The following is a 15,581-nucleotide window of genomic DNA, read 5'->3' on the forward strand; positions in this document are numbered from 1 at the left end:
TACAGGATTGACTTGAAGCCGAAGATGAGTTTTCTATTTACTTTCTGCTTAATGCTAAATAATAATTTTGTTAATTTATTTAATCTTTCTTGTTACAAACACTAACATTTTAGGAAATGACCTTCCAGACATTGAGTGTGGGTTTCTTTCATCTTGAGTGAACAAACAAATCTACAACTGGTAAATGATCATATCACTACTATTTGTTCAGCATCATAAGCATGGAAGGCACTTTAAGAGATGATGAATCTACCGTCACATGTTCTAGATTCTGAAATGGGCTATGCCAGACATATTCTTGCCTCTCTTTATACTCTGAAATTTAAGAAACTTCTGAAGTTCTCATTTCTCCCAATATACTTTTATAATAATGTTTTAATATATCTAGTTTAATATATATCCAAAAAACCTTTATCATCCATATATCCATTGCTTTCTAAATGGTTTGTTTATAAATCAGTTTATATATAGTTCATCATGTTCATATTATAATTAGCCTTATTTTCAAAAATAAGAAAGAAAAATCTATAATAGTCTCCTAGATTAACGTTACAACCCACTAAGCATTGTTTTTTGAACACAGTAGAAGACCAGAATAAAACTATTTGTTTTTCTTAATTTTCTGAAAATTTGACATCAATATATTTTTGGGTAAATTGAGAGTGAGGAGGGATTTAACTTAGTTTTATATTGGGAAGCTGGTTTCCTTAACTGTAGACTAACCTTAATTTGCAGTGAACCTCAAATGGATTTAATTTGTGATTCTATTTCCTTTATTTTGTTAATACATAATAAAAATGGTGAATACATTTTATTGTCCATATTACGTATTCTAAAACATTTAATCAGCACACAGTACACAAAGATACTGAACTATTGTTATTCTACCTTATGTTTGCCAGGCACAAACTGTGTTTCAATATCATGCCTTCAATTTCTAACCGTTTAAAATCCACTTTCTTCTAATTAGTCTCTTGACAATGTGTAAAAAATTCTACAACTTAATTTTTATTTTAGTGGATAAACAAATCCACACAAAAAATGCAACATTAAGTTTACAACTAACTTTTTTGCTTTCATATAATTTAAGCTCTATCAAACTATTAGATCCATTAGTATTTCTAAACCACAAACCTTAAATGCATTTTCCAAACTCTAATATTGTTTACCATAAACTCAAGATATTTGCCACCCTAAGTCACATGAGTTATACAAAGTTTTAAAATGCATTTATTTACAACTTCTTTCCAATAACTGTATATCTCTCAGGTTAAAAATTACCCATTTAAAAAAATTATTCTGTATTCCCAATACTTACCGTTAAAAAAGGGTGTCTAGTGTTTTTTAATACTCTGCTTTCTGTAAGAGTGTGAGCCACTTCATCCTGAATAACAAAGGGTTCAACATGAATTGAGAGATGAAAATTAAATATAATTTATAAGTCTAATTTCACTACTTCAGGAAAGACAGATACAAAATCTTAAAATGAGATAACAATTGTCAAAACTGAATGTACTATTTCTTTTCAAAGAATTCTATCATTCAAATATATTCTAAAAACACAGGTAGAAAATTAAACGTAGCTCTTAATGTGGAAAAAGATGAATTAACACACCCTGTACTTGAGTCCCTATTTTTTCTAGTGCTATGGATGAATTATTATACTACTTTCTGTATATGAGGAAATTATTAAGGAATTGATGGTTTAAAAATACAGACAACTTATGGTCCTACATAGTCGTTCTGCTGTGAAGCATCTAGTATTACACATGTAACAGTCTACAAGTTTTTATTAATCATTAATTATTTATTTTTGTATCAAATGCAAATGGATAAAATTTGGGAGGCAATTGCATGTATCACACCCAAATTAATCTTAATATGAAAGAAACTAACATTTTCAGAGGCTCTCTAAATTTTTACAACTAACTCAAAATTAGAGTAGCAATAAATCTCTAAATGATAAATTAGAGTTTTAAAATAATTTAACTCAATAACATCAAAAACATAAGTCTGATTTGTGGTTCACAAAGAAAATTCCGTAAAATAACCCCTCTGCTAGATGCATTATCTTAAAAAGGGTAGGAGGGTCAGCAACTTACTGTGTGGGTTGCCTAGCAACTGCTGAATATCATAGTGAATGGAAGATTAGTTTGGTGCGAATCAGAAATATCAGAAATAACAAGCAAATGCATTTGTTCAAAGTATACTTTTTAAATAGCGATATAAGTAATGAAAATGTAACGCTATTGCACTGTACATATTAATTAGTCTAAACTATGAAGAAAAGATACCCTTAAGCTACAAATTAACCAAAGATGGCAGGAGTTATAAATTATACTGAAAAGAAGACTGTCAAAATAAGAAGTTAAAAATAACAGCAACAGAAAGTTAGTGGTTAAAACTTTATGGTGTCATTTAGTGTATGAAAATGAATAGCACTGAAATGTTGGGTGAATGTAATACTACCACATACAACAGGAAGGCATTAAAACAGTTTAGTGGAGGAACTATGAGGATTTTCTAACACATTTTTAGAAGTTTATAAAAAAAATTTCCATAAAGAACTAGAAAGGGCAATGTCACGTTACTTTTTAGAACTCTACTTCATATGCTTTGTGAATATTCCCCTCCCCCTTTTTTATTGTCTGAAAGTCTGAGAGTAGATTTAGTATCCATGAAAAACAACAAGAATTCCTCTCTCTTCACTTCATCGTTATTTTTCCGGAAAGCATGTAATGATATATCAGAATATATTTCTGGCTCCAGCAATTCACACTTGAATCTTAAGCACATGGATTGGCCCTAACTTGTTACAAATCTTTTTCATATTTTTCCCGTTCAGTTAATTTAATAAAACATCTCAATACTTCCCTAAACCTTAAATAATATCAATAATCATAATATCAATTTCATATCTTAAATAAAAGTTTACATCTGCTTTGACTCCTTTCCCAAGAAGTCTAAAATACAATTTGAAGTGACAAGCAGTTTCCATATCCACTCTCAAGAGAAGACGAAGCGAAGCACAAATACTACTATGATTAGGGATGGGGGAGAAAAGGTCTTCCTTTTCAGTGTGGAAACAAACTACTTACGTTAATCACCAATAGGATGACTCTCAAATGCCCCTTGATTTCATGGGGAAAAACAACTACAGTGAAGTACAAAATTTACCTATTATTTAAGATTTATGGAGCTGCTGAAACATTGTAGAGAACTTAACATTCAAATAACAAAAGTAAATAAAATGACATTACAATTCTGCTCTGAACAGTGACTATGTAAAAATGGAACCCTCGGATTCAACAGATCTGCTGTCTGTTTTTACTACATCATACTTGTTTATTTTTAGTTACTGAATAAGGCCCTCACCCTGCAAATAGTTAAAACGTGCATAACATTACTCATATTATGTAAATGGAACCACACACAAAAGCAAAATTAAACATATATTTAAGTGTTTGTAGGATCAGGGCGTAAGATTTTAGTGCACTTTACGCTTGGTACCTCTGCAAAGATCACACAGCTATGAGTATGCAAGGAGGGCTCTATTCCCGCTTGCACAAAACACACTGACAGAATTGTTAAGTTCCAATCAGTGATACCTATGCAAACCCATTATAGGTAGGAGGACTGTGCAGGTTTATTCAAGGGCCTACTTTGGCCTGCAGAACCTTTATTAGTGGTGATGTGGGAAAAAGGACTGAGGCTTGATTTCTCAGGTTGAATTCACAGGACTAAAAGTTAGGAAAAAAACTGTATTACTTGTAAACTGAGCACATTTCAAAACAGCGAAGATTTTCAAAAATAGGAGTGTTAAGTCATTTAGATATCTGCCTGAGTTTCAGAAGTGATGAGCACCAACCAGCCCCAACTGGATATCAATGATCAGTATTCTATATATGGAGATGGGAACATAATATAAGGAATCTCTGACACGTAAGCAAACATGGAATCCCACAATGCCATTTGAGACACATTTGGTAACAATACTATAAAAATCAAGTTATTCTAATTCTTATCTTGCTTCCTCACTCCTGGTGTTCAATTCTGGCACGATTTTCATAGTTGTTACATCACAAGCTTTAGACTTAGAGATTAATACTTTATTTCATTTGAAAGCTAGGATTCCCAGCTGCTTTAGGTAGCACAGAGCATTAGAATGGAATTTTCAAAAGCACTAAGCATTGGCCTAATTCTGCTCCCATTGATTTCAATTAAACCTGAGTTTGGCCAACATGGAATACTGCTGAAAACCCCATTCTTGAGCGGATAAGAAACTAAGAGGCAGATCCTTAGATGGTGTAAATTGACACTGGAGCACCAGTTGAGGATGTGCCTCTTCGTTTATAGTTTTAGCGATTCTCAAAAATCATGCCAGAATTTAAGTGGTGGGAAAAGAAACAAATTAAATTAAATGCAAAGTTTAGGTCCAATATATCTCACTGTGCTTGAGGTGCAAACAAATGTGTACAAATGAAAGGCTGGGAATTATCAAAGATTTCTAAATTTTGTTTATAACCTCAATGGTTCATGAAGTATAGGGTATTAAAAGCTGTCAATGATCTCATTGGCCCAGGATTTAATAATACTGGTAGCAAGTTCCAGACAAATGCCATGTTTGATCTGTCACAAAAATTGAACTGGGCAGATACCATACAACCTTTCCATAAACAGCTGTGCCATTACATCTCAAACCTGACCCATAACACACCTACTATTACAATCATAGTTTTCACTAGTGCATATTACACCAAGCGGTTAGTCAACTATGTGATGTACTTAAATGAAGACTAGGTTGACACTGAAGAACTTATTTTAACTTGTGCTCTTAAGTGTCAATTTAAGCACTCCGCTCCAGAGGTTAAATGCTATCATTATTTATAAATCTCTGTGGATCTATTTGATGTTAGTGTGCCAATCAACTGTGCCTACCAGCCTGTCATATTTTTGCATGTGGTGGGAAGGGAAAGAGAATCTACCAAATTTTCTGAAGACCCAAATATATCCCCCATTCTAAACTTCACCAGGACCTCACATCATCACTACCACCCTATCAGCCATGGAAAACTGAACACCACTGCCTCCAAAGCTATTAAAAGTAATCTAGAGAGGTCAAAGTTGAGAGATTAAGGAACGTGTTGCTTCCTCAGACATTAAAGCTACTCGGTTAACATGGGTGAGATCAAACTAAACAAAAAATCTGGGTCTCCGGCACTATCCTAATGGGCAAGCTTCTGCTCTCTGAAGTAAACTGAGTAACTTCATTGATCTCAACAGAATTACTTTAGATTTTCACTAGTTTAATGGAGAGCAGAACCTGCTACACAGAGATAGAAAAATAAGTATATTATTTTAACTTTATTTTAAGTTCAGTATTACTGCAGCAGCCATCAGCATAAAAAAGGGAAGCCAAAATATTGGTTTTGTCTAACTGATATAAAAGCCACCCCAACTATGGCACTTTTACACTGGGCAAAAGGGCAAGAAAATGGCTTAAAGGGACTCTAAAGGCCCTGCATGCAGCCAGGTAAGGATTCTCTCAGCACAGGAACTAAGAAAAATAGCCATCAGACTGCCTCCTGGGGACCCCTACACAAGCACTAACATAAGGGCCATGCTGAGGACAAAGGTGTTGGGGGTAGGGCTGCTCTGAAGAGCACTTACACCCATAGAACAAACAGAAGCAGACGCTGTACACCCACAGGATTGTCTAAACTGCATTGAGAACTGCTCTAGCCCTTGGAGCTGTCCAGAATCAGGAAGACACAAAGCCACCATAGCCCCCATCCTCCTTGGCTGCAAGTTCTGGCATATAACAGTTCATCCCACAGTTATATTTAAAAGCAAAAATGTATAGAGTGATATTTTAAAAGTGAAATATATAAAATGCATGAGAAAAATCCGATTAGAATTTTATCGTTATCAGTTTTGCCAACCCCAGGCACTCAAATATCGTGAGTCAGGCCAACAAAAATCATCAGATTGGGGTTCTTTGGATTTGCCTTCTGACATTGCAGCATCTAGAGTTCAAATTTTTAAACTTTTCCACGTGACAAGAAATTTACTCTCTTTAAGATGAAAGATAAAATTCTCACATAATAATCTGATACCAGCAGCTGGGGTTTTCATAAACCACCAAATATTGCAAAGGTCACAATAAGTTACTGGGCACAATACAGGGGTAACTAGGTGAAATTTAAGGGCCTGTGTTACACAGGAGGTCACGCTAAATGATTTGACGGTGCCGCTGGCCTTGAACTCTTTGAGCTACACTCTACAGCGGGGTGGGCAAACTTTTTGGCCTGAGGGCCACATCGGGGTTCCGAAACTGTATGGAGGGCCAGGCAGGGAAGGCTGTGCCTCCCCAAACAGCCTGGTCCCTGCCCCCTATGCACCCCCTGCCGCTTCCTCCCCCTGACTGCCTTGCTCAGAACCTCCGACCCATCCAACCCCCCTGCATCTTGTCCTCTGACCACCCCCTCCCAGGACCCCCCACCCCTAACCGCCCCCCCCCAGGATTTTCCCCCCAGCTCCCTGTCCCCTGACTGCCCCGACCCCTATCCACACCCCCGCCCCCTGAGAGCCCCCCCAGGACTCCCACACCTATCCAACACCCCCTGTTCCCCATCCCCTGATCACCCCCCCACCAACTTCCACCCCATCCAACCGCCCCCTGCTCCCTGTCCCCTGACTTACCCCTGGGACCTCCTGCCCCTTATCCAACCCCCTCGCACCCTGCCCCTTTACCATGTCACTCAGAGCACCGGGACTGACAGCCACGCTGCCTGGCCGGAGCCAGCCCCGCCGCCACACTGCCCGGCAGGAGCTCGCAGTCCCTCCACCCAGAGCACTGGCGGCACAGCGAGCTGAGGCTGTGGGGGAGGGGGGACAGCTGGGAGGGGCCGGGGGCTAGCCTCCCCGGCCAGGAGCTCAAGGGCCGGGCAGGATGGTCCCATGGGCCAGATGTGGCCCATGGGCCGTAATTTGCCCATCTCCACTCTATAGCTACACTACAGCTTCTCCAGCCGACATAGCCACCGCCACTTGCAGGGGCTGGAGTAATTTAGCCAATGGGAGAGCTCTCTCCCATCAGCTTAGAGCGGCTACATGGAGAGTTTACAGCGACAGCCTAAGAATCAAATCACAACAGTTGGCAATACCAGGCTAATCAAACAGTAAGTTTAAACTATTTGATCCTGCCCCTTTAACATCAGCCCTGCATGCATAAACTTCAGATTTTTCCTGTCCCACAGGAATGGAAAGTTTTAATTCTTTATCCCATGAACAGCTGCCTTACCTAGCAAGGTAGGGAATAAAATATAAGCTATATTTAATTTCTCCACTTCACGCAAATTACTCTGAGAATGATCCCAGTTTACTTTTAAATAATCTTTTCCTGTAAGCCTACAGTACTTCTCACAGTACATTTTCTTCTTAGTTAAACCTGACTTGCACAATCTGTCTGATGCTTTCCTAAACATAGATCCAGACGACCACAGCAAGGATGCATCCAAGTGCTTTCTGCTCATTAGATTGGTAAGGCAATGGAAAAAGTCACATGAAGTACAAATATTAAGAGAACTTAGATCCCTTTACAAACTTATAGTTACCATCAGAAACCACAGGTGTTTTGCCTCTTATATATGGAATTTCCCACCCAAAGGAATACTTGAGCAGAAAAATTATTAAAATATAAGCTTACCTTTGCAATAATAACTTCTTTTTTCAAAATCTTCATCGCATAATATTTTCCACTTGCTTTCTCTCGGACCAAAATAACTTTGCCAAAAGTGCCTTTCCCCAGCAGTTTTAAATAGTCAAAATCATTCATTGTCTGGATGGAGCAAAAATCAAGAATAGGATTTGTACTATGCAGATTCTGATTCTCTCTCTCTCTCTCTCTCTGTATGTATAGATATGCACATTCGGTGCACTGCCACTACCAAACAGTACCATTGATAGGAAGTTAAGACCAAGTTATACAAATAGTGAATTTCCACAATCAAATTCAGAATAGTGAAGAACATTTTAGTTTAAGGCTTCAACTACATTCTTAATGCATTCATTAATATAATTATTGCAGTTTATATTCCCTAAAAAAAACCTCCAAAAATATATCATATGTAATCATTCTTAGCAACAGCACATGCAGAACAAATTAGTCTTACCTCTGAAATTCATGGATTCTGCCAGTTTAAGAAAGATTATCAACTCTAGCAGAAGGGAGTGAAGAAATATGGCCACTCACAAGCTTCCTTTAACACCAGGCTGCTGCTGGCTCTGGACTATGGGGTTGTTTTTTTTTTAAAAAAAAAAAAGCCATACATGATCCACTAACTGCAATACAATGCCAGTAACAGACCTTGCAGCTTAGCACCAGCTGTTGGCTGATTTAAGTCTTTGGGTATAGAATTTACTGCGTGATTGTTTTCAGAACCAGCCTGGTGTTTATGTTTGCATTTTTATTTTCTTTCACTTAACTAAACTTCTACAAAATGGATTCCAAGAAATCAAAATATTAGCAGCAAACAGATCTGGAAACCTTCATATCTATCGATATAAGCAGGCAGGGTAAAGAGGCTGATGAATCTGTTGAGTCTACCATCGCTCACTCCGTCTTTACATGATGGGGTTAGTTATCCTGAGGAAACCATCCTGAAGCCTCTTGATAACTCTTTAAAAACAGTTTTGACGTTACAGAAGGCACTAATAAAGGGTGTCAAGATACTGTGAACACTGAATACAGACTGAAAACATGAAAACAGAAATTGCAAATTTAAAAACTATATAAAATACTCTAGTTTAAGAGAGTCTCTAAAAAAAATTAAAAATCTGGAAAATAAGGAACCCAGAAATCACCAACTGTTAGAAATCCAGGAGTGTTTAAAAGGGGCCAAGCCAGAGAAAGGCATTTAGGAGCTGCAAGTAACAACCTAATCCACTAAATCTGATCTTGTCAGTGACAGGGTGCTCCTCATTCCTGGTCTTGCTTTGGGAGAAATGGTATTTAATGATAATTCTCCCACAACTTGGCTACTCTCAACACATTTCCATGCCTAGGTATTTTTGTTCATACCTAATAAAGACCGTGTGTGCACGTGCATGTACACACACACACACACACCCCTCTCTTATGAAGGAAAAAAGAAGATTGCTTGTATAGACAACTAGGCCTCTCATCTGTCACACATCTCAAATGACAATGATGCACTAGGCTGCTTTTCCACATACATGCCTTGCTAAGGGCTTGTCTACACTGGCAGCACTTTAATGTGGCTTATGTGGTTGTGGCGCAGCTCTGGGAGAGCTCTCCCAGCGCTCTTAAAAAAAAAAAAAAAAAAAACACACACACCTCCACAAGAGGCACAGCTCCCAGCGCTGGTGCACTCTCTACACTGGCGCTTTACAGCGCTGAAACTTGTTGTGCTCAGAGGTGTGTTTTTTCACACCCCTGAACGAGAAAGTTGCAGCACTGTAAATCGCCAGTGTAGACAAGCCCTAAGTGTCATACATTGGGGGGAGGGGAGAGAAGCGAGGGAAGAGACTCTCCCATAAAATAACCTTTGGTCCCAGATAATGTGTACTCAGCTGGGAGCCAGAATACTATGGGTTCTGGTCTCACCTCTTCTACAGATTGATGTTAATATTTCTATGCACTGTCTTCTCTACTGACCAAGGTCTCATATCCCTACCCTAGGGACAGGAAACTATCATTCCCCCCAGATTACAAATAAGGTAATTGAGATGTTGCACATGGCCACTTCAGGCAGATGTAGAAAAAGAACCCAGGTCTCCAAGACAAAAGCAATGCAAAACTCATCCACTTAGCAATGATGCCTTTAGAATGAGTGTGCAAAACCTGCATGCTTGACTCTGATGACTCTAACCACTAGATCACACTCTGCTGCCAGAACCAGAACCCAGGAATCCCAATATCCAACATCCCACTGCTGTCTCACCTACACTTGTGTAATCCACTGGCCAAGCATGTGTTATTTCCCTCTCTAGGGCTGATACACATACAAAATAAAAGCCTACTTCTGTATCATTCACTCCTTTCATTCAAGTGGCAGAGATCTGTGTTGTGGCTCTGAAGCTCCTAGGTTGAAATCCTGCTGACAATCCATGGGGGAAAAGACGGTGAGTGATTATGTAATTAAAGTCTGTTTATAAATGCATATGCACCAGGGGCATAACTAAAGTTGCACCAACAAAATTAATTCTGGCATTTCCTAGTACTTGGCTTTGCAACTTTAATGCTCAATGTAGAATTTTTAAAGCTAAAATATAAAAAGATACAGGACCACCACTTAAATGAGCACATACAGGATGACTAAATACCTCATGACCTCTTGCTGTAGGTCTCCACTCTGAATCCAGTCCAACTCAGTGGTACTTAAATTTTGTTCCCATCTAATGTATGTTTTGTGACTACTATATAAGAATATTTTAGTGAATCACATTTCCTGCTTGGCAAACATCCTATCGTGCTTTGCACTACTTGGTATATTCAGCAGAGATGCTCAGAACTGTGTAGACCATGGAGAACAAAATATCCCTGTAATCCTTAGACAGAACTTATTTATCAAGGCCAAAACAGACCACTGTGATCATCTAGTGTGACCTCCTGTATACCACAAGCCACAGTACTTACCTGAATTAATTCCTGTTTGAACTAGAGCATATTTTTAGAAAAATGTCCAGTCTTGATTTAAAGTTTTCCAGTGATTGAGAATCCACCATGACCCTTGGTAAATTGTTCCAGTGGTCAATTATCTTCACTGTTAAAAACGTGTCCATTAATTCTAGTCTGAATTTGTCTAGCTTCAACTTCCACCCACTGGATCATGTTGTAGCTTTGTCTGATGACTAAAGAGTCCATAATCAAATTCCTGTTCCCCATGAAGGTACTTACAGACTGTGATCAAGTCACCTCTTACCCCTCTTTTTGTTAAACTAAACAGATTGAGCTCCTTGAATCTATCACTATAGATTCTAATTTTTTCTAATTCTTTATTCATTCTCATGGCTCTTATCTGAAACCTCTCCTCTTTATCAACAACCTTCTTGGACTACATTCTTTGTTCCTAGATGTATATATTTACATTTGGCAATATTAAAACACTTGTGTGTTTGTGCCCTGCCTCCCAAGCAATCCAGAAGGTTCTCTATCAATGACTTGTCCCCTTCATTATTTTAGCACTCCCCAAATTTGTGTCAGCTGCAAACTATCAGTGATGATTTAAAGTTTTCTTCTGGGTCACTGAATGTTAAACAGCATAGGGCCAAGACCCAATCCCTGTGGAACACCATAGAAACACACACACTCAAAGATTCCCCCATTTATAATTATGTTTTGAGACCTTTCAGTTAGACCGTTTTTAATTCATTTACGTGAGATGTTAATTTTGAATCATCATAGATTTTTAATCAAAATGTCATGCAGTACTAAGTCAAATGCCTTCAAGAAGTCTAAGTATATTACATCAATTCTATCACCTTTATTGTTGAAAAACCTGCTGGTAGATAAATAGAGGGTTTCACTTTCCATGACTGTCTATGCCTTTTACCTGCCATAAATCTACACAACTGTGTTTAAAGATGAAGTTTATGATTTTAGGTAATCTGTTTGAAAATTTGATCATTAAATAATTTGTAAAAATTCCACACCTGGAACTGCACAAAACCTGAGACCTATAGGCAAGTGACTAAATATGTTTGCTGATTTAGCACAGAAAACTCTGAGGCATAAAAAAAGAGAAGTCAAAAATTGCAAGTGACTGGGGCACAAAGAGCTGTGAAGGTCTTTCCACCTAAAGCAAAGATAATTGATAATGGTGAACTCCAGACGTTTAAACAATTTGATCATGCAAAGAAGTTTTTAGAACAAAAGAGAAGGAAGAGGATTAACAGGTAGAGATCATCTCAAAAAGGACCTAATCAAGAATGCTTCTTTTACTCGGTTTTAAATTTATATGATGATTTTATTATTAAAATCTTTAACCAGTTAATTTTTAGTGAAGGCTTAGCACAGTCGTTCTCAAACTGTGGGTCGGGACCCCAAAGTGAGTTGTGACCCCATTATAATGGGATTGCCAGGGCTGGCATTAGACTTGCTGAGGCCTGGGCCCGAAGCCCAAGCCCGAGCCCCAGGTGCTGAGGCTCAGGTTACAGGCCCCCCACCAGGGGCTTAAGCTCTTGGGCTTCTGCTTTGGCCCCTCTGCTCTGGGCAGTGGGGCTCGGGCTTTGGCCCCCCCCATATAGGGCAGTGGGGCGTGGGCAGGCTCAGGCTTCTGTCATGGCTCCTGGGGTCATGTAGTAATTTTTCTTGTCAGAAGGGGGTCACGATGCAATGAAGTTTGAGAACCCCTGGCTTAGCATGATTCCTTTCCTAAAAATATTTTACAAGTTTTTTTCCTCCAATTATGAATGTAACTGTATATTACACCTGTATGGATTTATTGGTACTATTTCAACATGTTGATATACTAATGTTGATCTTTGACCCATCAATTCATGGATTTTTCTTTTCTCCCTCTCCATTAGTTTTTCTATTAACTCAGACTTAAAAACAGTTGTGCTTTACTTTTTCATTTTTATCCTTATTTATAGAAAATATAATCTGTAATAATTGTTAAAACTCCATAAAGACTTTCAAAAGGATAATCAACATTATTTTACATATATTTTCCATGTGAATAGGCACCTGTGAAAGTTCATAAATCAGAAACAGGCTGTATATTAACAAAATGTTTTAATTATACAGTGACCAGCTATCATCAAACTCTAATGTTCGATCCTGATCATAAATATACTTCTCTAGGTTCTAAAAATGAGAGATAGCTGTTCAAATAATTACATGGACCCTTTCTCAGTTATTGCACAGCTATCATAATATATCTAAACCCCTGAGGACGAGCAGAGAACTCACAGAATGCTTTTGTCTTCTAAATTAAAGAGCCTTCTACCATCAATCTATAAATCTTATCAACATGTAGGTAGTACATGATACAGCTACTAGTTAGTGGTGATAATTACTCTGTTGCTGAATAGCAGTAGCTTCTTTCATAGATTGGGAGAAAATTGTTCTTGCAATAAACAGAGTACTGAAAGTTCTAGAAATGAGCAGAAGATATTAAGAATCTGCACAAAGTGCCTGGACAGGAAAGGGTTTGAGGTCCAACAGAAATTAAGCTACAACCTCTTCAAGGGAAAGACTGTCTTTCATTTTCACAGCACAGAGCACACCATCAGTTAAACAATACTAAACAATATTTGTCTCAACAATGAATGTCTCAGCGACCTCAAAAAAATGTTCCAAGGAAGCACGACCAAAATTAAATAAAACTAACAAAATACGTAAATTAGGAATTAGATCCTTGGACTTTCAGTCCCGATCTCTTCTTTTCACTAAACAGATATTGATCTAGATTATATAATTTCTATCCACATTTATCAGTCCAGATACCTCCAAACCAATATAGATGTCTAAGCAAGAGCAATGAGGAAAGGAAGGGGACAGAATGAGGAAGGAGGAGAAGATTATGACAAAAAGAAAATCAAGTACAGTAAAAGCTTTGTTATCTGGTATGTTGCGTGAATGGGACGTGCCAGCTAGTCAAAAATTCCGGTTAACTAAAAGTTATACTTACCAATGGAGGGAGTAAGTTTTGGTGTGGGAGCGGGCTCAGGGCAAGAGGCTGGAGTGCAGGAGTGGTTTCAGGGTTCTGGATCCAGGTGGCGCCCCCACAGCTCCCATTGGCCGCGGTTCCCAGCCAATGGGAACTACGGAGCCAGCGCTCAGGGAAGGGGCAGCACGCAGAGCTGTCTGGCCACGCCTCTACCTAGCAGCAGCAGCAAGGACATGTCACTGCTTGCTGGGAGCCGCCCGAGGTTAGCACCACCCAGATCCAGACACCTGGCAACTTAAATTCTCTGTAAGCTGCGCAGCCACACAGCAGCCTTCTTAGCAGAACCCATTCAGGGGCCTGCCACAACCAGAGGAGGGGCGTCCTTACCCCGGTCCCAACCTCCCCTGGCCCCAACTCTGCCGTGGCTAGGGCCCTTACCCTGGCCCTGACCCAGCCCAGACCTGCCAGGGGAGGGGCACCTATCCTGTGGTCCCAGCTCTGCAGCTGATGCAGCGGGGAGAGGCAACTCTCTCCCAGCCCAGGTGCTGCTGCGGGGAGAGAGAGCTGTGGGGAGTCTGCTCCCTCCGCCGTAGCTCTGGAGCACCCTCCTGCACCCCAAAACGCTCATCTGCTGCCCCACCCCAGAGACCGCACCCCCAGCCGGACCCCTCATACCCCTGCATCCCAACCCTCTGCCTCAGCCCTGAGTCCCCTCCCACACTCCGAAGCCCTTGGCCCCAGATCCGACACCTGTCACGCATCACCTCCATATTGGTACGCATAACAAAATTCATTCCGCACATAGGTGGGAAAAATGAGAGGGAACACTGCTGGCAACCCTATCAGAAATGCCAGTTTCTAGGTCTTTCTGGTTGGTAAAGTGCTGGATAACACAGCTTTTACTGTAGTTAATTTTCTCTGTTCTATGTTCCAACCTGCATATAATAAAGCATAATTACATTATGGTTGACACATGGAACTTTTAAGCAGATGCTTGAAGAGCACTTCTAAATTACAACTGTGCTTTGCAAACAGGTCCACCATGTAATGTGTGACCACAAGTGTGTGGTGACCACATGGAAGATGTTAATCACGTATCTTCAGCTAAAGACTAGTCTTCTCTAGAGCCCTGTGTTTTTTACAAATACGAAATAACACAAAACTGAACAAAAAATGTCTAAACTAAATAAAATGAAAAACTCACTCTGTAGCCACAGCTCCTGGGCCCAGCTCCCCACTCCAGGAATGATGAGGTGGAAGGGGTGCAAATTTGAGTGAGTGTTGTTGCAACCTGGCAGGCCCAGCCTTGCAGGACAGGAACCTCTGCTGCAGGGTGAGTGCAGGGCTGGCTCCCTCTGCAATCTGCAACTCCCAGTGCCTCCCACCTTCTAAGGGCAGGATCGAAACCATCCCCCAGAGCTTCTCACCATACACACAGATAAAACAGAACATGAAATCTCCCCACCCCCACCCCCCATATAAAAAACTATAAAAAATAAAAAGAATTTCATGGGGCTCCAGTGTTCTAAAGGCATCAATTTTTAACAGTGATGGTAATTAACCACTAGAGTCATGGTGCATTTGCCATCACTGACAATTTTTAAATCAAGATGGGATGTGTTATACAGAAGGTCATTCTAGATCATCACAATGGTCCCTTCTGGGACCCTGGAATCTATTCATCTCCCCACAAGTCACAATTAGAATTCTGACAGAAGAAGCCAGGTCATCTGCTCTATTTTAACAGTCTTGTAAACAAACATGCAGCAAACAACTTTCTTGCTCTTCTCTGTGTTGAAGTAGTGAAAACTGCCTGCCTGAGAATGGCCTGGAGATATGATTCTTGCAGAGTGAAAAGCACAAGAAATCCCTGTTCAACAGAACACCGGCTTGGTCATGGTTGGGCAGAATCCTTTGTATCTTAACCTGTAAGACTGGCCATTC

At 39.7% G+C, this 15,581-nt stretch overlaps 1 protein-coding gene across 9 annotated transcripts in view; it reads right to left on the bottom strand.

The window, feature by feature from the left end:
* Positions 1-15,581, bottom strand: part of AKT3 (AKT serine/threonine kinase 3) — a 272,181-nt gene that overhangs the window by 87,780 nt on the left and 168,820 nt on the right. For 8 of the 9 annotated variants that reach the window (XM_084623737.1, XM_084623739.1, XM_084623740.1 and 5 more), the window contains 2 exons: positions 7,709-7,840; positions 1,319-1,384 (listed from right to left, as the gene is read on the bottom strand). In XM_084623737.1, coding sequence (XP_084479863.1) covers positions 1,319-1,384; positions 7,709-7,840 — 198 coding nt within the window. The remainder of the gene's footprint in view (positions 1-1,318; positions 1,385-7,708; positions 7,841-15,581) is intronic. The other variant, XM_084623741.1, reaches the window with a different exon arrangement.

Source organism: Lepidochelys olivacea, assembly GCF_965140295.1.
Source record: "Lepidochelys olivacea isolate rLepOli2 genome assembly, chromosome: 3".
Lineage (NCBI taxonomy): Eukaryota > Metazoa > Chordata > Testudines > Cheloniidae > Lepidochelys > Lepidochelys olivacea.